Source organism: Crocodylus siamensis, chromosome 8 (assembly GCF_052110815.1).
Source record: "Crocodylus siamensis isolate JL-2025a chromosome 8, ASM5211081v1, whole genome shotgun sequence".
NCBI classification, from domain to species: domain Eukaryota; kingdom Metazoa; phylum Chordata; order Crocodylia; family Crocodylidae; genus Crocodylus; species Crocodylus siamensis.
Window position 1 is genome coordinate 46,793,925 of NC_143402.1, and position 21,847 is coordinate 46,815,771.

General features: G+C 48.3%; 1 protein-coding gene across 2 annotated transcripts; it reads left to right on the forward strand.

Moving 5' to 3' along the window:
* The first annotated feature begins 728 nt into the window (after window positions 1-728).
* Window positions 729-21,536, forward strand: LOC149858415 (uncharacterized). Of its 2 annotated transcripts, none has more exons than XM_090061694.1 (7): window positions 729-1,447; window positions 13,335-13,497; window positions 14,515-14,658; window positions 15,713-15,835; window positions 18,173-18,409; window positions 18,761-18,886; window positions 20,493-21,536. In XM_090061694.1, exons 1-7 carry the CDS (start codon window positions 1,311-1,313, stop codon window positions 20,784-20,786), a joined length of 1,224 nt encoding a protein of 407 aa, XP_089917820.1. In that variant the 5' UTR covers window positions 729-1,310; the 3' UTR covers window positions 20,787-21,536. The 2 variants fall into 2 exon arrangements, with proteins under 2 accessions (XP_089917820.1, XP_089917821.1); XM_090061695.1 differs by having other exon boundaries at window positions 1,321-1,447; window positions 2,471-13,497.
* The last annotated feature ends 311 nt before the right edge of the window (window positions 21,537-21,847 follow it).

Consider the following 21,847-nt stretch of genomic DNA (forward strand, 5'->3'; position numbering starts at 1 on the left):
ATGGGAAAGCAGGGAGCCTTACAACTTAACACAGGGATATGGCATAGAGAGCTCCCCCGCCAACCCCAACCCTGGGGGCATCAGAAGAGCTCTCCCCAGTGAGATAGCTGTAGCTCCCCCTCCGCTTTCAACCTTTTTTAACCCTTTCTAGTACCTACCCCTAGCACTGGGCAGTAGGGTTCTCATACAAACAGGCTGAGCCCTGTGTGTGACTGGTTTCATGATCCTCTCTGGCTGCTATGCTGCAGATAAGTTCATGTATGATCCTTGGAAACCCACTATCCCACTTTGCTGTGCAGTTGACTTCCCTGTGACAGACTTGGGAACTTAACGTTATTTCCAGGTGCTCACCTCATCTCAAAACTCCTTGTGTCATTGCTTGTTCTAGGGATTTGCAGAAAGTGTGTGTGTGGGGGGGGGGTGCATGTGTGTCAATCAAGAGTATGCCTCATTCTTCATGAGGTATAAGCTAAGGGTGTTTGTGGATCTAGTTTATAAATCAGTGGATCTCAACCTTTTTGGATTTAAGGCGCCCTACACTGGACTCAGGGCTGCTCTCTATAACTTTTGTGAATTGAGTGGCAACCAGTTAAAAACTGCCTTCTACATTACAGCGCTCATGCCCTCGCAGAGCTGCAGGATCTACTTATCTCCTCACAGCTCACTAATCTCCTCACACCTTGGCGCACCCTTCCAAAGATCTTCAGGGACCTGAGTTCAGAGTCACTGACACAGACGGTGTGCTTCTGTGTCTAGATTGTGTGTGGACCTGCACACCTGTAAGGCAAGTCTGCTCTCAGGTGGACGGATCACGCCCGACGCCAGGGGCGGATCCAGGGGGTGCACTGGTGCCCTTGCACCTCCCTTTGATTCCTGCTCCACCCAAAGTTTAAAACCAACTGCCTGGCAGTGGCAGCAGCATTTGTAGTCAGGCTGCCTGAGGGAGTCACTTGACTTCACGGCTCATTAAATTCTAGCTGATTCTTGAAAGAAAGGGGCATCAGTAGCTATTGCACGTGGGGGCGAGGGGCGCAGCCAGTGACCGAGAGCCTCCTCGACCTCCAGCGGCGGGGGCTGCCAGCGAGAGAGGGCAGCGGAAGAGACCCGGGCTGGGGCGCGCTCGCTCCCCGCCGCTGACAGGAGCCGGGGCAAGAGCGGCTCCGGCTCTTCCGTTGTGAAACGTCCTGTCTGGGTGTGGGCGACCCCCGCGCCGCGCCCCGCCCCCTCACGCCCGCCCGGCGAAACTCCCGCGGCGGCGCGGCGCGGCTCGGCGCACTTCCCGCTAGCGAGCGGCGGGGACCGGCGCTGCCATGGACGCGGGCGTCTTCCTAGCGCTGCCCCCGAGCAAAGCGGAGCTGCTGGGCGGCCCGGAGCCCGCCCCGGGCCCGGGCCTCGCCGCCCTGTGCCTGCAGCAGCTCGGCCGGCCCCAGGACGCGCCTTTCCCCAGGTAGGGCCGGGTGTCGGCGGGGCCGGGCGGGACGCCGGGGCCGGAAGGGCAAACCGAGCCCGGCGCGGGGCTGCCAGCGGGCGGCGGGGCTGGCCCGGCCAGCGCGGACTCGGCTCCCGCAGCGGAGACGCGCCTCAGCTCCGCTCGGGAAGGGACACGGCCCGTTTTCCTTTCGGGGCCTCTACCTGCTTCAGCCTCAGAGCTGCCCTTTGCTTGGCCAGGGGCACAGGCCTGTCTGGGAGAGGGAACTGCTTCTGCCATGAGGCTTTTCTGCTCTTCCTGCAGCCTGCAGCATTTAAGGTGCAGGGCTGTAGCCTGCCCTCCCAGGCTCACTAGCTACTGCTGCCCCTTTCCTCCAGGCATTTCCTCCATCCCTTTCTGAATCTAGCCAAACCAGCAGCTCTCCCCGTGCTCCTGGTGTCAGCTTTAAACTGATGGCCTGCCCCACTCATTGTGTGACCCCTCATTCTTGTAGCCCAAGAGGGAGTAAATGATGCATCCCCACTGACTCTTCAGCGTTTAGTACTTTGGAAACACTCCTTATATGCCCCCTCAGGCTTCTCCTTTCTAAACTGAACAGGCCCAACCTCTTCAGTGTCTCCTATGGAAGCTCATCATCCCCGCCGCTCTTCTCTGGCCCTTCTCTAGCTCCTTTCTGAGGTGTGGGACCAAAACTGTGAACAGTAGTCAACGTGCGGACACACCATGGATTTGTAAAGGGACATAAGGATACTTTCAGTTTTGTCTGTAATTCCATTTTTAATAATCACAAACATTTTGCTTGTCCTTGTGATGGATGCTTTCCCCCAGTCCCTCCTGAAAAATAGGTAGGTCCCTTTCAAACAGAAACAGAGCCTTTCATTCTGAAAACACAGAAATGAAGTGTTTGAGCGTCTCTGAAATCCCCCCAGCCTTTTGTCTTCCAAGAAGCCAAATGTGGTTACTGCTTTCATTGCAGTGATTTCACTCACCCCAAAACTGCATTTTGCACTGTCAGAACAAAGCCTTCTCCCCATTTCACAGATAAGGAAACTGAGGCACAGGGGGTCAAGAGCCTTGCTCAAGGGCACCCAAGAGACCAGTGGTGGAGCTGGGAAGAGGCATCCAGCCCAAAGATGCAGTTTAGACCACTTCACAATAGACTCTGCCTCACTATCCAGGTAGGATGCAGCCTATTTCTCCACCCCTAGAAACTGGTGTAGCTGCATTGGTTTCAGTGAAGCTACTGTAATTGGCACCAGTTGCAGATCTGGCCCACGGAGTTTTGGACACACCTTGTGCTGCTGTTGAAATAAGCCTGCTGGCCTGTACTGTGCCCGCTACTGACTTCATTCAGAACTCAAACAAAAAATGATCAGCCAAACGCATCTGGGATGACTGCACCAGCATGTTTTGCATAGCAGCAGCAGTCAAGTGATTTACATATCCATGCTGTGAAATACAGACCAGTGACTGTCTGTCTGTGGGCACATCCCAAGTTCTGCAGGCCTTGCCTTGTTCAGCTAGGTTGCTATTGTGGCAGGACACATGGGCTGGTCGCAATGATCTCGTGAGGTCCCTTCCTGCCCTAAACTTCTCTGAATCTGTGACACTGTGCAGATGGCCATATTTTCCTCAGCATATAAAGTCACCATGGATTTGTATCTATTTTGCTATTGTCAGGACTCTAGGCTGTAGAGACCATTGTGTCTGAGCAAGAGTGAGCTCTCTCAGAGGGTGGTCTAAAGCTGGGAAGTTAATTCCTACAGGAACAAAAGACTGTCAAAACCTCCTCACTGTCTGCTCTAAATACAAGACATCTTTCAGCCTCCTGCCTTCTTTCACTCCTCACTTAAATGGAGGCTGCAAGTGAGAGGAACAGTGGAAAAAACCTGGTCATGCCCAGTTCATTCTCCTTTTCAGCATCCACTCTCTGCCACTGTGTGACCCAGCTAACTGGGCAAGTTGAACCTGTGGTCTGACCCAGTACGGTAAACGGCAGTTCTTACGTTCTCCTGCTCCACACTCTCCCTCTTCCAAAACAAAACAACCTCTACCAAGCCAAACCACTCCATGGCTTTACACCCACAGGTTTCAGGTTGGATCCCTGTTACTGACAGCTCACACATTTTGAAAGAGAACCTTTTATCCTAGTGTAAGGAGATCCTTAGGAATGACAAGGGATTTGTCTACATGGGCAAAAAAGGCATTTGTGAGCCTCTGTGTTTGGCAGAAAGAATCAATGTGAGTTATTGTGAGAGACCCTACAACCATATCCAGGTCTCATGTAATATCATATAATCCTAGAACTCGCCACGCAAATCCCTGTTGATCTGTTTCATATTATAGGCACCAATATTTCTTACCATCACTGTTTTGGCTGAATCCTGTAGACATGGAAGTCATTTTTTAAGACTCTTGCCTACAGCCTGAACCGAACCTCACAACCAATCCAAACTCAGTGGGCTTATTTAGCACCAGAATCACTGGCCCACATAAAGGGTCCGGTTCCCAAATTGGATCAATTGATCCATGGTCAAAGGGGTTGTAGATAACCTACAGAACATGGTTAAAGATATAGTGCTAGCTACTCGTAAGCTAAGCCTGAATGCTTCGGGTAGTACTCCAAGTTACACAGCTACAACGAGATCACTGCAATTAGACTGCTGGCTCTGGCAATGGGAATTTCCCAGCTCTGGTTTCTGAGCCCGCTTGCTTCTAAACACAACAGGGATTCATTCACACAGGTGCATGCTTACCTGAAACTAGCGATTTTTTTTTTTTTTAGTTCCTTCTACTCCTTGGTTCCAGGCTGATGCATGCTGAAACTGATGGTTCCTGAACTCAATGGTAGTAGCAACACTTAGCACCGATACTGTGCTATGTTGCACATCTTCAAAATATGAAATGCCTCTAAATCTGGTACGGCAGAAACTCCTGAATACTAGTCATGTCCTCCTGATCATATGCAGTTTATCACACCACACTTCAGGTCAGACCCTGCAAACTTATGCACAGCAGTTGTATTTATATAAATGGAACTGTTTGTATGAAGGATGGTTACTCACTTGAGTAAGTAGTACTAGGCTGGTCCCAGGACATCACAAGAGTAGCTGATATTTAATGAACTGACACAAGATAAATGCTCTACATCATCTGAAAACTGAGAACTTCTGGGGGATATACAGAATTAAGTCAAAATTTTCACAAGTAAGCTAGCGTACAGGTGACTTGCTTGAGAGACCTTTGGCTCAGTCTTAACAAATGCTAAATACCCACAGTGCTAATCATAGTCACTGGGAGCTAGGCTGCTAAGCACTTTTGAACATTTGGTCCAAGGGCAATCAAACAACAAGCCTATGTCTAAGATGAGTTTAAATTCAGTGGTAGCTCAAAAGGGTTTAAGTTGGCCAGTTAATGTGATCAGAAAGATAGATAAAAACCTGATTTAAATTAAATTATTTTACCAAGACACAATTTAATTGCAAACAAGTTACCTAAGTTCGGGAAACTTAACATAAAGCCCTACATTTACTGTAATCTATTAAATTAATTCACATTAAAATAAAACAATATTCTAACAGTATGTGTTTAGAGATAAAATGTTAAAGAAAGTCAAATCACAACTGGTATATGCCCCTGAATAAACATTTAGCACCAGAATTCAGTAAAGTGAGACACTGGGTTTTGACTTCAGGAGTGTCTTTTGCAGGCCTAGAGGAAATATTTCATAGATTTCATAGACATTAGGGCTGGAAGGGACCCTGGAAGATAATCGAGTCCAGCCACCCACCCAAAGGGCAGGAAGTCAGCTGGGGTCACAGGATCCCAGCAAGACAAGCGTCCAGTTTTCTCTTGAAGGCGTTCAATGTAGGTGCTTGAACCACCTCCGATAACAGGCTGTTCCAGACCTTGAGGGCTCGGACAGTAAAGAAATTCTTCCTTATGTCCAGCCTGAAACAGTCTTGCAGTAGTTTATGACCGTTCAACCTCATAATCACTTGGGGTGCTCTGGTGAACAAACATTCCCCCAGGTACTGGTGCTCACCTGATAAACTTTTAGATGGCCCTCAGATCACCCTGAGCCTGCGCTTATCCAGGCTAAAAATCCCCATGGCTCTCAGCCTCTCATCATAAGGTCTGTTTTCCTGACCTCTGATCATTCGTGTGGCTCTTCTCTGGACTCTCTCAAGCTTCTCCACATCCTTTCTGAATTGTGGAGCCCAAAACTGGACGCAGTACTCCAGCTGCAGCCTCACCAAGGCCGAGTACATGGGGAGAATGACATCCCAGGATTTGCTCGAGAAGCATCTATGGATGCAGGCCAGCGTTTTGGTTGCTTTACTAGCTGCAGCATCGCATTGCAGGCTCATGTTCATCTTGTGGTCAATGATGACCCCCAAGTCTCTTTCTTCCGTAGTGCTAGCCAGCGTAGCACTGCCGAGCCTATAAGGATGCTGCAGGTTTTTCCTTCCCAGGTGGAGAACCTTGTATTTTTCGGTGTTAAACACCATCAGGTTCTCGTCCACCCATTTGCTGAGCTTGTCCAGGTCAGCCTGGATCACCCACCTGTCTTCTGGTGTGGATGCTTTGCCCCAAAGCTTGGTGTCATCGGTGAACTTGGCCAGTCCACTTCTGACTCCAAAGTCCACAGCATTAATGAAGATGTTGAACAATATTGTTCCAAGGGCAGAGCCTTGGGGGCCCCCACTGGTCACAGGGCACCATGATGATTGACTTCCATCAATTACCACCCTCTGGGTCAGACAACAGAGCCAATTTCCCAGCCAGCGGATCATGGTCAACCCAACACCACAATTGGCCAGTTTTGTCAAGAGGTGATCATGGGATACGAGATTGAAGGCTTTTTTGAAGTCAATATATGACATCAATCTCTTCTTCCTTGTCCAGGTGATAGGTCACCTGGTCATAAAAGGAAATGAGATCGGTCAAGTAAGACCTACCCACAACAAACCCGTGCTGGCTATCCCTCAGGATGTTGGCGTTGGCCAGTCCATTAAGGATGGCCTCTTTAATAAACTTTTCTAAGACTTTCCCCGGGATAGAGGTCAGGCTAATAGGAATATAGTTTGCCAGATCCACTTTCCTCCCTTTCTTGAAGATAGGCATGACATTGGCCTTCTGCCAGTCTTCGCACACTTCACTAGAGCACCAGGAGTTCTCGAAGATCCGTGCCAGGGGCTGGGCTATGATGCTCACCAGCTTCTTGAGTACCCTGGGGTGCAGATTGTCTGGGCCGGCTGACTTGAAGGTGTCCAGCCTCTCCAGGTGTTCCTTCATGAGGTCAGCATTGATGGAGGGCAGGGGATCTCCCTCACCCGGACCTGCCTGTCCCATAGCAGGCACGGGTGTCCCATGGGACTGATGAAAGACTGATGCAAAGTACCCATGTAATAGGTTGGCTTTTTCCTGGGTGTCAGTTGTCAGTTGTCCCACCTGGTTTAGCAGGGGTCCAATGTTGCCCTTGCTTTTCCTTCGGCTCCCCACATATCTTCATTTGCTCCATTTCAGTCCATTTACCTGGTTCATCAAAATTAAGCAATTGACTGGGTAATGAAAGAGCAAGAAGGCTGCTTTTCCTCTTCCAACATATTCGTTAAAATGAGTTATTAGAGGATGCGCTGTACTGCTTTTAAAATCTTGAAGGACAAGGTGACATTAAAATATCACTACAGTCACTAACTACAGATAATACTTTGTTTGCTATATAATTACTTATTGTGTACAGATACAGTATATTTTCATGGCTAGCATGAAGAATTTAGTGTGTTTAGTTATAAAACAACATGTTTTAACCAATGAGAACCAACCTTTCTTCCCACTTACCCACATCTGAGTTTGAACCCAGCTTAAGAAACTTCACTGCTGTACTGTATGTAGGCTGAATGCCTTGTATCTTCTTACACACAGCTAGAACACTGGCTACTCTCTGCAGAGATAGACTCAGGATACCAATCCTTTAAGCATCTGAACTGATTTCCAAAACCCCTAGGAGTAACACTTGGTTAGGAATGGAAATCAAATATAAGGCCTTGGCTGTGCTCATAAAATAGCCTATCTAGACAAACTAGGGCAAACCCCTAATGCAAGTGGTTTCCCTTTGCATCAGTAAGTTCTTGACTTGAGCTAAACTGTTATAACTAAGGAGTCCAATGGTCCAAGTGTGTCTAAAATAGGAATTTGTTCTGGTTTGACTAGATCAACATTTAAATATCACTGTATTTGGAGTGAATCATCCAGGAACTATACAGAGCTAATGAGGGTGTAAAGTTTCCCAGCAGTGTGAAGCTTCTTAGGTTCAACACTGGGATTCTCATGCCATGGATACTATCAATGTCACAGCTGGAGGAGAGGAGGAGAATATGGTATAAATATGGAAGCAGCAAGTTGGGTGAGAAATACATCGTTAAAAGAGGTTCCCCATACTGGCTTTATAACCCTTTGGGTGCTGAGCTTAAAGTATATGTGTACTTCTGAGCCACCTACTCCAACAAGTATCTGAAGCAAAACCCTGTCTGTCCAATCTATCCCTGTTAGAGTAACAGCATGTTCAGAAGTACAGTCCCCATTAGGCTGTCCTCTGTGGATTGTAATAGAGAGGCCATGAGCAAGGCAGTGTGAGTTGGTTTGGGTGAAATTAGAACCTCCCCTCAGCCTCTGAGCTCTGGTAAGAAGGGATGGCGAAGTTCAGTTCAAAATCCTGGTGGAATCCTGGATGTACTGAAGTCAATAGCAAAACTACCACTGAAAGTGGCAGGACTTGGACTTCACTCCCTATGTTTCCACAAGCAAGTGTACCACTTGCCCCGCCTTTGATGGCTGGAAACACCAGAATGTAAAGATCCAGCTTCCTTTCTGGCCCCTCAGTGCCTCTCTCTGCATGTCCTCCCTTTGGCTAACAATCTCCCAGGCTCCTCCAGGATTTATCTTTTTCAAAACCAACAGGCTGCACTTTTCACTTTACCCTTTCCCACCCTGGGTCCAACTCCCACCTACAGTTTATTGCTGGGAATAAAAAGAGAGGAACCGAACTAGGGTTTCCTGGCCATCTGGAATAGCCTATGCTTTCCACCCCGTTTGTAAACCCAGGATCCCATGGACCCATTATAGCAACAGACTGACAGATGATGAGAATGAACATGCGTGGCACTCCCACCACCCATGAAAGGCCATGGGAAAGCACATCACATTAGCAATCAGGGTGAGAAACTCACACCACCCACCAGATAAAACAAATTCACATCTCAGGTCCTTTGACTTCAGGACGGCTCTGTCACGTTCTCCCTGTTGGTATCACACACTGCAGGGGAGCAGCCACTGCTTTGGGAATGGTATCAGCCTCTGCACTCATTGCACTGAACAAGAAGTGCTCAGCCATCTCTCTGCTTTGCTCCTCTCCCAACCCCAGTCAGGACATCAGAGTCTAGTACTGAACACCCACCCATGAAGCTTGGAGATCTGGGCATAGTTTGCACTGAAGATTTGCCACCCCTAGCTGGCATAGCTAGACTGGAACACCTTTAGTATTGATGCAATCTGACCACCTACATCTCTTTCACTGGGAGAGATGCTGGGGAAGACAGGGCTGCTTACGAAGGAATGCTGCATCTCCACTAGGTGCTTTGCTGGGGTAGATGTCTCCACACCACTACTTCAGCCTAAGCCCTGGCATACAGAGAAACTCCTAATGATGGAGCATGCCACCAATCATTCCTGCCAAGTGAGAGTCTTGTCAGGCAGAGGCCTCCATGCAGACCATGAGCTGCCCAAACTATATGCTATAAGGGCTGATCTGGCAACTGGACAGAGTGTAGAACTCCCTCCTCCCTCTTGCATTTCTACACACTTTGTAAGAAACAAGCTGTCATGAAAAGGCAGTCCTGAGTCTAGAGTGCCCCCGCATAGAGACAGGGCTGCATGAGGAAGTTAGCTGGGGACTTCCCCCAGTGTGAGATCAGTGTAGAAGCTAGAAGGGGGCTGTGGGTGAGCTATCCAGGTAACCAATGAACCAGTCCATTTAGCAGCTCGTCCATTTACCCAGTGACCTTTCCATCCCAGTGGACTTTTCCCACCCACTTGCCAAGTCGGCCTTTAGCAACAGCTCTTCTAAATGCCTCTTACTGGAAAGGCAGTGAGAAGGTGCGCAGGGGGAGGGGGCGTTCTGCACCCCCCTGGGGGAAACACACCACCGCTCAGGTAACCAAGAGCAGGGTGGGTTTTTCAAGCTCGTCTCATGTCAGAATTTCCTGCCATCAGAGCCTACACTTCCTGCATCAACATCATCACTTCCTGCCTTAACACTGCTTGCCTTGTGAGGAAACTGCTGCCTCAGAGGCAGTCTTGGGCAGGGGAGGCTGAGACTCCCCCTAACAGTCTTCTCTGGGGCACAGGAGTGTGCAAAGACATGGGAAGATGTGGTTTATATTTCAGAGCTATCCAAGTACCTGCTTGCAAAGGATTTAGTGATCCTGGAGACTGTTTTGGCAGGGGCAGAGGGGGTCTTTTACAGTGCTGCCTCTCAGTGTGCCCAGAGGATCCAAGTTACGACAAGCCCCCTGCTACCAAATCCAGGCATCCATATGCTGGTAGACCAATCCCAAGCTCTGACTGCTGGCTGCTTTCCAGTTGCAAAATTGACCCTGGAAAGAAATGAAAGGCCAGGTAAATTTGTAGTTGTCAAAGATGCGATGTAAATGCTGTTTGGGTCTTAGCTGAAATGAAAAGAGGGCAGAAGGAAGCCTCAAAGAGCCTATACAGCATTTCAAAGTTCTCCAACGCTACCAAAGGAACCAGGAGAAAACTTTGCCTGACCAGCTGAGTGGTGGGACTTCAACAAACTAGCGTAAGGATGGAGGGGCTCAGATGTACCACACTCAGCTCATGCTGGTCAGCCAAGGAGCCTCACAGCAAACACAAAAGGTCAGTGGAAGCAGTGATAGGTGAGGTGACTTTCACACACAGGAGCTGCGCATAGTTGTAACTGTGTCAATGGACCGACTCAGTGAAAGTCCCTCTGAATCAATTTAGACTTTCTAGTTTGCATACTGCCAGGGGAGATGCTGTCCACACTCTTGTGTTATTCCAGTGAAGATAATATATGCTTTTTGGAAAGGCTGGGCTGGTATAAAGGGCAGCTGCAAATGGGAGGGAGATGGATATCCCACAGGGTAGCTCTGTCCATGAGGCATGAGGCAATAAGTCAAAGGGCTGTTCAGTTCCATTGAATCTGGCTCAAATATAAAGGGTGGTGCTCCAGGCACAGGAAACAGTGGAGGCTTCTTGGGTGGCATGCAAGAGTGATAACTTGTATTGGTGATCACAAGATAAACTGAAACACTGATGTGTTCTGGACCCTTTGCTCTGGTAGGCTGTTGCTCTTGTATGCTGGGGCCATTGGAAATTCCCCAACTCTCCTAGCTCTGGATATCAGAAAGCGTGTGATACAGATTCGTGTCTGGACAGTGGATGTCACCGGGGGAAAACCTCTCCCTGGGCTGAGGTCATCTGACCTGGCAAAACACCTGGCTAGGAAACCAGAGACAGCAAAAACCATCTTAGCAGCACCTAAGGTGTGGACGTGATACGTATGTCCCTGGGTCCTCCCATCCGTTTGCCTGCTTCAGAGTGATCCAAGGGGCAGGCTGTGATGACAGAGTGGTTGTGCTAGCTATTGGGCAACAAAGTCTCTTTACAGGAGGGTCTGTGCTTGATACTGTTGGGAGAACTGTACCTTTGCAGCTTGACCTAGGGTCTTGTGGGCCAGACTTATTACTGAAACAATGTTACAAGGCATTACTCCATGAACACCTAGGTGATACCCAATCAAGTAATGAGCTCCAAAGCCTGGAACGTGGTCTAGGATGTGAGCACAACCCAGAAAGCCCAAAGGTCCAATGACGGTTTCAACCTACTGCAACAAATGACGAAGAGCATGGAGAGAGAGGTGTGAGAGAATAGCCAGTCCCCACCAGTGAGCTGCTGGCATTCCTGGCTTTGTGGTGGTACTTAGCAGTCTCTTTCACATCAGATCAGTTGTGGGATAGCAAACTATAAAAATACCATCTCACTTTTCCTTTCAGACTTGGTGTCAGAGATCTGTAGATCTGCTCCGGAACCTGAATTAGAACCTCTCAGTGTTTCCACAAGATACAAATGCCCCTTTTTTATCTTCACTCTGCTTCCCCTTTCCAGTGAATGCAAGGGGGCTGTCTGAATCCCATGAGCCTGCTGCTGTCCTAGGCAGTTCTTGTTTCAGCCAAAGTAAAAGCAGCTAAGATAACTCAGTGAAGTAGGAAGAAAAGAAGAGGGAGGGGAGAAAGTGGGAAGAAGAAGAGCATGGCTATAAGGCCGGCAGTGATCACAGCTCCATCAACCGAACTGCTCAGAAAGAGGTTTAAAGCCCTTTGGTAGAAGCTATTGTAGATCAAATCCAAAACCGACAACATGCTCTTGAGGAAAAGCCTCCTTTTTTTTTTTTTTTAGCTAGTTACTTGCAAGTCTGGTAATTTAACAGAGCTATGAAATGACTGTGGTTTGAAATCCCTATGCTTGCGTGGGTGTGTGGATGCTGTTCTGGCCTGTTTGGCTTTGTTCAGCATTGTAAAACCGCATGGTAGAAAGCAACCCAGATCCAAGGGTGTTGGGTCTAAGATCAGGCGTAACGCAAGGCATCTGAATTCCCATGCCTTTTGGTCTGGGAGCTGCACATAGGACAACAACTTGGTAGGAAAAAAAAAAGGCAACATGGGAATTGCTAGATATTTTGCTTCTGGATTTCACTTGGCTATTGGGATGTGGACAGGGATGCAAGTTTGTGATTTGGATTAATCTGGACAAGAAACTAAGCTGAGATACAGTAAACACACAAACACCACCCTGGAGGTGTAGTCATCGTGGCTGAAATCAGGTACCATGGTTTGACAAAATAAGCTCCAGTCACTTCATAAAACAAAGTCTGCTCAGAATTTGGCTGTTTATGCTGACACCTCACAGCACAATTGCAAAGGCTTGGCTGTGGTACAGGTGGTGAAAGCTGCAGTAAGACTAGACTTTACCACAGCTACAGCCCCTGCTGAGAAGCAGGGCAGAAGCGCAAAGCTGCATCTAGTTTGCAGATTGGTGAGAAGAAATGTTGTATACCAAGGAGCATGTATTTTCTCTCTGGGGATCATTCAGCTCCACTCGTGAAAAGTCTCAGGAATAACACTTTCTGGTACCATACTGTCTGCTTGGCTTGACAAGCTGCTCAGTGGGGTCACTAAGAGACAAGAGGATTGGGTCCCTCACAGATCTGCTGTTAGGAGCTTGTTTAGGGTTCAAAGGCTTTTGGTTTCACATGCATATGCACTTTTCTAGCCAAAATCCCCTTCAAACCCCCTTTCAATGAAGTTGCTTATGCAAATCTGGTGTATGAAAATACACTTACCAAGAACTTCCCCAATTGGGTGAGATCTAGGCAGCTTATCTGCAGAGCTCTCCTCAGCAAGACAGCTGGGCTCTTGGCATTAAGTGGGAGCCTTAGAGGGCTTTTACTTCCAGCCTGCTAGGTGTGAATGGGTCATAGCCTGATATGTTGACTGCCAAGTAAAAGCAAGATCTCTTTCAGCATCAGTTCTGTACCAGCTGTGCTCTTCAGCTGCCACTCCTAGGGTAGCTGTCTATAGAGCAAGGGGCCACAGGCTAAGGCCATCCAGTGGATATGGCATTAATTGCGAGCACAGTGCATGTCCAGGCCTGGATGAGGAAAGTAGCTAAAGGATAGGTCTTCACAGAAGCATAAATTTTCTTGTTATAAGGTCCATCTGCATGAGGTGGCTTGGCATTAAGAGTGGAGCTGTGCCCTTGTGTTCCTCTGTCCTTGACTCCTTCTCTTCTGATGGCTGAGCAGGGAGAATGCTCCTGGAGTGCTGAGTGAGCCTGCCATCTCTGACAGGAATGACTCAGAGGAAGTTGTCACCTACATCTCAGAGAGCATGACGGTGACCTCAGCTGATGAGGAGAAGCTGATGCTGCTCAACAAGAACACAGAGCTGCGGCGCATCAACAAGGAGGTAAGCAAAGCCTGTACTGGGGATTTCTCCCCACCCAGCATGTAGGTGGTTCCTCCACCCCAGGGGAAGAGGGGTGGGAAAGGAATGTGCACCCCCATTCCTGCCATCTCCGCCACTGCTGCCCAGAAAGATCAGCACTCAGGCCCTACTCTCCATCTTCCTGTCCTGCTCCTGCATAGCTCCAGGCCACCAGCAGGTGAATTCTCTTGTCCCTTAAGGTTCAAGCTCCCTTCAACTCATTGTGTAGCAAAAGGGCAGGGCACACAGCACAGGGCCCACTGCTTACTCTCATCCCTTCCCGACCAGGCTCAGAACAGTCCTGCCCCATCGTGCTGACTGCGCTGGGTTGCCATGTCATCCCCTGCCATGCACATATTTGATTGCATTGCATCTATCCCTTCACTTGTAATCCAAGGAGCTAAGAGGCTAGTGCCTGGGGGGTGGAGGAGCAGTTGTACACTGTACTTGAAGGAGGGAGGCTAAAGCAGCATTTGCAAAATCAGGAGAGGGTCAGTATGGAAAGATGCTTTCTCTGATCAGGCTGTGGTCCTACCTGCCAGCTGGGTCACCACCTGAGCCTAACCAGAGTTGCCTAGCATGACAACCACAGCTTCTCCTACCATACCTTGTTTGACGTGGTGGTAGCTAGTGCAACTTAGTCACATGCTAATGGACAAGAGTCTTTCGTGAAGAGCAGCCCACAAGATCGCTACAGGTGCACAACTGAGCCCTGAGAACATGATGCCTCTTGAGCAGATGTGACCACTGAAGTGGCACAGTCCTATAATCAATCACAGTGAGTGGTTCCCTAGTTCTGGCCATGGTAGGGTTTTAGGCATAGAGAACTCTGGGCTGAGAACTCTGAGGCTGACTATCCCAGATCCCCAGCAACGTATCCCTCCCTTGGGCTGGGCTGGAACAGAAAGCAGCCTCTCACAGGAGGCTGGAAGCACAGCCACTACACCCCTGGGCACCAGCCTCCCACCAGCCCCTCACTGGCTTGTCTCTTCCTTGCAGCTGATGAAGCTGAATCAAGAGTGGGACCAGATTTACCACACCACATCCCTGGGGCTGCAGCAGAAGATCAGGGCCCTGCAGCAGGAGGTGCTCACCCTCAAGCAGCAAACAGAGAGGTTCTCCATAAAGTTGGAGCATGAACAGGTGAAAAAATAGCCACCCAATACTTTCTAAGCATGAGAGAAGGGGGGGGGGGTCATGCAGGGAGGAGCCTGAGGGCCAGGCCAGAGGTTTTGATAATAACCCAAGTTTACTTGTGGCTCTAACCTCAGAACCAATAGATCATACAGGAAAGATGAGCCTGATTTAGTGTCACCTCACAGCTAACTGGGCTGGAAGTGTCACTTGTAAGGTCAGTTTTTCAGTTCTTTAGCAATAGTCACTCTGGGGATCCTCCCAGCTTCCCTGAAACACAGCATTGCTGCACCACTTCACACATGCATACACCACTGGGAGGTAGAAATGAAGCACACCAAGTAGCAGGAGCAGCTTCATCTGGTAGGTGACAACACAGATTAAGTTCATTTGTCTTTTACCTGTGGAAACCCCTGGTTCAAGTCTGTTGCAGTTCACAACTGAGGTAAATTCTGATGGGCTAGAAGGAGAAAGGATACTTACTGCCCAGATCATTTTCCAAAGCTCCTCTCCTCACTTTGAACACTGAGTGGCTTTGGGGTGTATGGGGAAGCCACTCGAAAGAAAGAGCATGCTAGAGTCATGGTGACAAATCATTTGTATATAAACCCCTGGCCTGTAGCTCTACAAACACTTAAAAAAAAAAAAAAAAAAAAAAAAAAAAAGAAGTACCATTAGTCCCATTTCACAGATGAGGAAGCTGAGGTAGTTGATGCAACTTGCATGGGGTCGCAGCAGGTTGGTGGCAGGGCCAGGAACAGGATTCAGGTCTCCTCAATCCCAGATCAATGCTCTCCCCACTATACTGTATATTTCCACCAATTTAGCTCCTGGTAAAGGACATGGTGAAACAACAGAAAGAGTTGCAAGGCTTAGCACTTGCAGACACATTACAGCTCACCCTTTAGAGCTGGGTCTCCATGGTGTTTCTCAATAAGGCTCAATAAGTGGAAAAAGCTTTCATTTCCTGGATCCTGTTCTATGGACAAGTTTATCATCCAGGCCCTGCCTGTTCCGTTTAGGTAGTAAATGCCTCTTCTGATTGTCTGCCTGCCTGTTTCAGAACAAGAGGGAGTACTACGAACAAACCCTGATCCAGGAGCTCAAGAAGAACCAGCGTTTACAGGAGTATGTAAGGCAGTTAGAAGGCAATCAACACCATAGCAGGGAGAAAAGGACCTCAGCTGTAAGTCTGTTACAAACCCTCCTCCCTCTTACATTAGAATACAGGATTTTGGCTTGCATCCAAAGGCTATAGTGTTACAAACAGAGGGCTATGATTCATTGGGCTTCAAGAGCATAGCTTGGTTGCTGCTCAGAAAACAGACACCTCGGTCGTCGCTCGGGGTGGGAGAGGAGCCCTGTTATCTCCAGAACAGTTCCTGAGTTTTGGAAAGGCACCTATCCTGGTCATCAGCCTGCTGATTTGGGATGAAAGACAGCATCAGCAGCTTAGTGCAGATGCAGACAAGGGTTTTAGAATGTCCTAAGCCGTGCAAGCATAGGGAGCTGGCTACCATGGTCAGGTATCAGCAGCAAAACAGACCTACTCCCCAAAGACCACTGCTGCAGTTCAGGATGCACATGTTAAATGTGGATCTGGAGCAGGTTTTTTGAATTTGGGTGTCTATCTTAGACTCCAGCAAAGCCTTCTACACCAGGAATTGTTCTGGAAGAGTTATTCAGGCAAAGCTGTTCCAGAATAGCCATGTGTACCCATATACTCTGGAAATAGTGTGTACAAGGGAGTTATTTGGGAATCACTAGGATGCTTTAGATCAGCAGTTCTTAACACATGGGTCACAAGAACCTATGGAAGGGTTGTGAACAAACTTTAAAAATGGATTCCCCATTAAAGGATAAAACAAGTGGGAAACCGTGGCTTTTTCCTTGCAGTCTGGCAAGAGTTCCAGCCTGCAAAGGGCTGCTTGCACCCCCACCCATGCCCCACACACTGGGGAGCTGGGGCCAGTGGGCTGGGAGCAAGGGGCACTGGGGTCAGGACTGGTCAATGTTTACAAATGGGTCCTGGTGCAAAAAAAGGTTGAAAACCACTACTTTAGATTACATCTCACCTTAATCCTAATTCATCTTTAAGTGTAGACAAGCCATTAGAAGGGTATGGGACCTTGTCTGAGCAGGGTTAGACAGCACACAAAGAACTCACCACCTGCAGCACAGGGGATAGAACAGAACAGCAGAACAACTGCTGTCTCAGTGAAAACCAAATTGTAGTCTTAGGTCATATGACCTTGCCAGGCAATCAGCACTCAGTCCTCTTTCCACTGTACCTCCCAAGGTCTTCCTGGTTGATGTTGACTTTGAAGAGTGACACAGCTTGGTTACAATTGTACTCTTTGGGCTGTCCAATAAGCACTCCACTGTCCTTTGTTCTTAATAGGAACCTATACTGGAGCCTTGATCCAGCTTAAGTCAGTCCCACTCTCCAGCAGCCAGTTGCACAGTGCTGGAGAATCATTTCAGTGCAACCATACTGAAAGCACAGGTTTCAAAACAGGGTGACAGTCACAATAACCACCACACTGTTACCTGTATTACAGCAACATCTAAATGCCCCAGAATGATATAGGGTTCCTGTTGTGTAGCAAGCACCTCTACTCTTAGGATCTTACAGCTGAAGCAGACTAGATAAATAAAGGGTGGTAAGAAGAAAAGCTAATACTTAAACAGGAAGATGCTTGATTGATGTCATATAATGGGTTGTCTCAGAGGCAGGAACAACCCATGTTTCCTAAGTGCCCAGTGCTTAATCACTGGACCATGCTGTCATATCAAGACAAAAGTCCTAGAACTGTTGTTCCTCCTATCTTGTTGCTATCAGCCACTCAGACTTGAGTGAATTGAGTACCCTCCTTACAGTAATCATGACTCAAAATTACCCCAAATAAACTGGTGCAGAAGATACCCAATTTTACTGTAATGAGACAGCCAGGATATCTGCTGTAGTCTCTTCAGTGGCAGAGTACTCCCTTGAGAGCAGTTTGGGTACCATGACTCCTTAGTTTTGTCTTTACACTTTTCCTACCTGCTGCCTCAGGCACGGTCCAGTCTTCTATCCCAAGTCCCATGCCAACAATACAGGCATGACTCAGGACTTCCATCGACTAATACACTGTTCAGGCACTCAGAACTGGCCTGTCCTGCTGCATTCCAGCAGGTTGTGAGCTGGTTCCTGCAGTGTTGCCTGGGAGATGCTGTGGAACAGCTACAGTGGCCAGTGGGACCATTCCTCTACCCAAAAAGATCCAGGTTACAAACAACAGGTTCAACAGCAGATATTTCCCACACAGAATCCCTAACTCTGGCTGGTAACAGCAAAATGGGACTGTTACTTTGACATGGAACTGCAGTTAGCAGTGTACACAGTATCAGGGAAAGGAAACAGCAACCCACGGGACCAGTGTTAAATTGACCAGCTTTTCTAAGATACTAGTCATTTTTGAGAAGTGATGATGCTGCTGGAGGATGCTAAGAGCTGACCTTCAAGAATTGCTTTCCTTAGGGTGCAGATGTGTTTTCATCCATGCCCTGGGAGGAATTCCCAGATTTCCAGTTCCCACTTCAGAAGAATGTGAAGGAGAATTCTCCAAAGAAACATGAAGCAGCTGGTCCAAAAGTGCAAGGCAGTGACAGCTGCAAGCCCAGGAAGTGTCAGCACTTCCCACATTTTAATAGCAGCTCAGACCCTGAAAAAGAGGTGACAGACCTGAAGGACCAGCTGGAAGCCCTGAAGTGCCAGGTAACTCAGTACAGGTCACCTGAGGTGCAGGTGCTCCAGGGGAAAGTGACTGGGGAGTGGGGAGAGGAGAGAATCATGCTTAGATATTTGCTGTGGCTGACACCTGAGGAAGAAAGGGCCTGGCTAATGTCCATTTGCTGTGAACTTCAGTGCCCCACAGGAAGAGCCGAGTGGTGATCCATATGCCGCCAGCCCAGGGCAGCCCTGCAGCATTCCTCTAACACTATCATTATACATGGAACTGTCAGGGGGAAAAGGGGGCCCTGACCCTGCATGAGAATTGCTTTGCAGCCTTCCTTACCAGGGAAGGTCAGGCAGACTCCTGATAGACACCTCTTCCTGCTTTCACAGACAGAAATTTATGAGGCAGATTACAGGACAGAACACAAAGACCGGGAGCGCATCAAGGCAGAGAACGAGAAGCTGCGAAAGAAGGAGGAGGAGATGAGGCAGCAGATGGCACTTCTGCAGGAGCAGGTGGGTCCCTCTCTGGATGGCCTCCCTGCCAATGCCACCAACCTGCAGAAGAATGGAACAGCTGAACAAGATGTGCATGAGTGTCCCAATCAGTGCAGAACAGTAGGGCTGTGCAGAATGGTACCGTTCCATTTCGCCTTGAATTCTGAGGTTTCAATGGAACAGCATTGTTTCAAATTTCATTTCGATTCGAAACAGCTGTTCCGTTTTGCTTCATCAAAACAGTGAGGCTGCTTCGACATTTAGCCAGATCAGGCTGGGGCCAGGGAGTCACCCAGCTGGGCTGACTCCCTGCGCCCTGCCCCATCTAACACTGGGGGGATGGGAAGTCAGCCCAGCTGGACTGACTTCCCATCCGCAACGTTATGGTCTAAACATTTCGACTAGCCTCGTTTTGTTTGAGGCTGTATCGACGCCCTTTGTTTTGTTTTGATTTTGCTGCTTCAACCTCAAAATGTGGTGTCAAAATGAAACAGTGTCAAAATGAAACAGCCAGTGAAATGTTGCACAGCCCTACAGAACAGATCTAGGAGAGCAGGTTTGCCTTGCTAGATCAAAACAGCCCAAGCTAGTTTTGGCACTGACCAATTCCCAGTGCTTCTGAAAAAGAGGGAAAGACCTGCCTAAGTGCTCTGTACAAGTTACATAGCACATGAACTGAGGGGGGCATGTAGGGGAGTTCTTTCTGGATCCTTTGTGAAGTATCCCAACTATGACATTGGATTCTTCATAGGATTGGGGTTTGCAGAGTTACAGCCATTAGCTCCCTACTCTGACCTGCTTCAACAGCCAACTGCTGGACATTACGGCAATAGGCTCTTTAAAAGAATTGAGAAATTAGATCCAATTTTAATGACAAAATATTTTGCTACAGGCTCTGCAAAGCCAGCACAGCCTGACCCCCACACCTCAGCAGCATGTTTAAGGAAGACCAGTGGCACATTCTGCCTTCAGTTTACAGCAGTGAGCACAAACAACAGGTTCAGGGAAGAACAGTGCCCGACTTCCCAGTCCCAAGAGAAGGTCATTGAACTGGCAATTCAAAAAACATCCCGCTCTTGTGATCCCAGTCAAACACAGCTGGCCAGCATCCAACAGCCACAAGCTATTTAAAAGAGCATTGCTTTTTGAAAGCAATGCAAGACACATTCCAGGCAGTCATGCCCAGCTTGTGTAAACTCCCTGATCTCCAGGCATACCAAGTTAATTTCCACCCCTGCAATAGGTTCCTGGTCTCCAAGTAGATGGCACAAGGGTCCCTACCCTCAACATCCCAGAACACTTGCTCTGCAAAGTCTGAGGATTCACACTAGTCACGTATTGGGCTCAAACACTTAGCCTCTTCCCATCCTGTGTTCCTATTTATAAAGGCAGCTAATTGCCAGGCTGAGGACTAGATAGGTGAACAGCTGAAACTTTTTCTCCTGCTCTTCTATAGAAAGCCCTGGCCTTATAGAGAAGAGGAAATCAGGGCAGGAGATAGGAATGAGTCCCAGATGGGCCCGGATAGGGTTTGGGCCATGTTCAAAGCTGGCTTAATGTCTCAGTTGCACAGACCTGCCTTGAGATCCCTGCATCAGTTCTCTTTTTATTTGCTTCCCCATAGCTCAAGATTTTTGAGGACGACTTCAGGAAGGAAAGGTCAGATAAGCAGCTGCTTCAGCGCCTCTTGAAGAGCAAGTCTCACCCCAAAGAGCCCATCCTGGTTCATCGCTGCAACAGCCATGAGAAGCCACCAGCACCCATTTCCTCTGCACACAGCACTTCTTCCTCCACACCCAAGCAAGGCACCTGCAACAAGCACTGTGAGAAGCATGGCCCCAAGACAGGGGAGCAGACCAAGCATCACCAGCCCCTAGATGCTCAAGCACAGGCCTCCCCTTTCAACAGAGACTACTAGGAAGGAAAGACACAGAAACAGCAGACACAGAACTCCAGGGCAGTCTCTTTTAAGCTAATACATCATCTTCTGCCATCATTTCCAGCTGGGTCCATGTTTCTAATGCAACTAGGAACTAGTTGTAGTGCTGTTCTGCACCAAGCAGGCAAATCACCACAGATGCTTTCAGCTGTCACTACTGGTTACAGCTCAGACCAAATCAGGGCTTGAGGGCTGATCCAGTTCCAATGCAGCAGAAGCCCAGATGAACTGCCTTGCTTCCTCTCCTGCCTTTTGTCCACACCACTGAAATAACAATGGAGTGTTTGTGAGCAGGCCTTGATGTGAACCCAGCTCCAAAGGCAGTTCATGCTCCCTTGCTCCTAGACCACCTCCAGCTTCAGGCTAACTTCCAACATACTCTAGGGAGATAAAGCTTGAAGAAGCACATTGTCCCACACATCAAGAAGGGCACTGAGAAAAAGGATGCCTCAAGGTAAAATTAGGTGACGCTTCTGTTTGCATCTGAAAAGGGGTCATTGCTCCTGTCGCTGTAAAAGGACTTCAGGCTCCTTTGCTATATTTTGTCCTCAATTAACAGTGTCTTCATTAAGTCTTGGAGAACTTCAGCTCTGCTATAGCAGCTCTCACTTGCACCAGAAACTCAGCCAGAGAAAATCAGGGACAACTCGTTTTTATTTATTTTAACCTTTTCCCCTAGATTTTATTGATGTGGAGCTTTGCACAATCTATTAAAAGTACATACAAATACCTTGGTTTCTAAGCGCCTATCAGACAGGCAGCAATATGTTCTTTTCTTCATTAGAAACCAATGGCAGCTGACCCGGTAGCTCTGGAGATAAGTAAAGGTTTCTGTCTTCAAGGGGGTGGGGAAAGGTATAATGTCTGGCCTGCAAGAGAGGAAACTTCCTTATATTTCTCCATCTGTGCCCCAAGAATGGGGTGAGGAGCTCATTCTCATGGCCTCAGGAGCAGTTCCATTAGTTGGTTGTGGCAACACCAGCCAATTTGTAATGTAGACTGTTGTCCATTAGGAACTGGGCTGAATGCAACTAGTCACA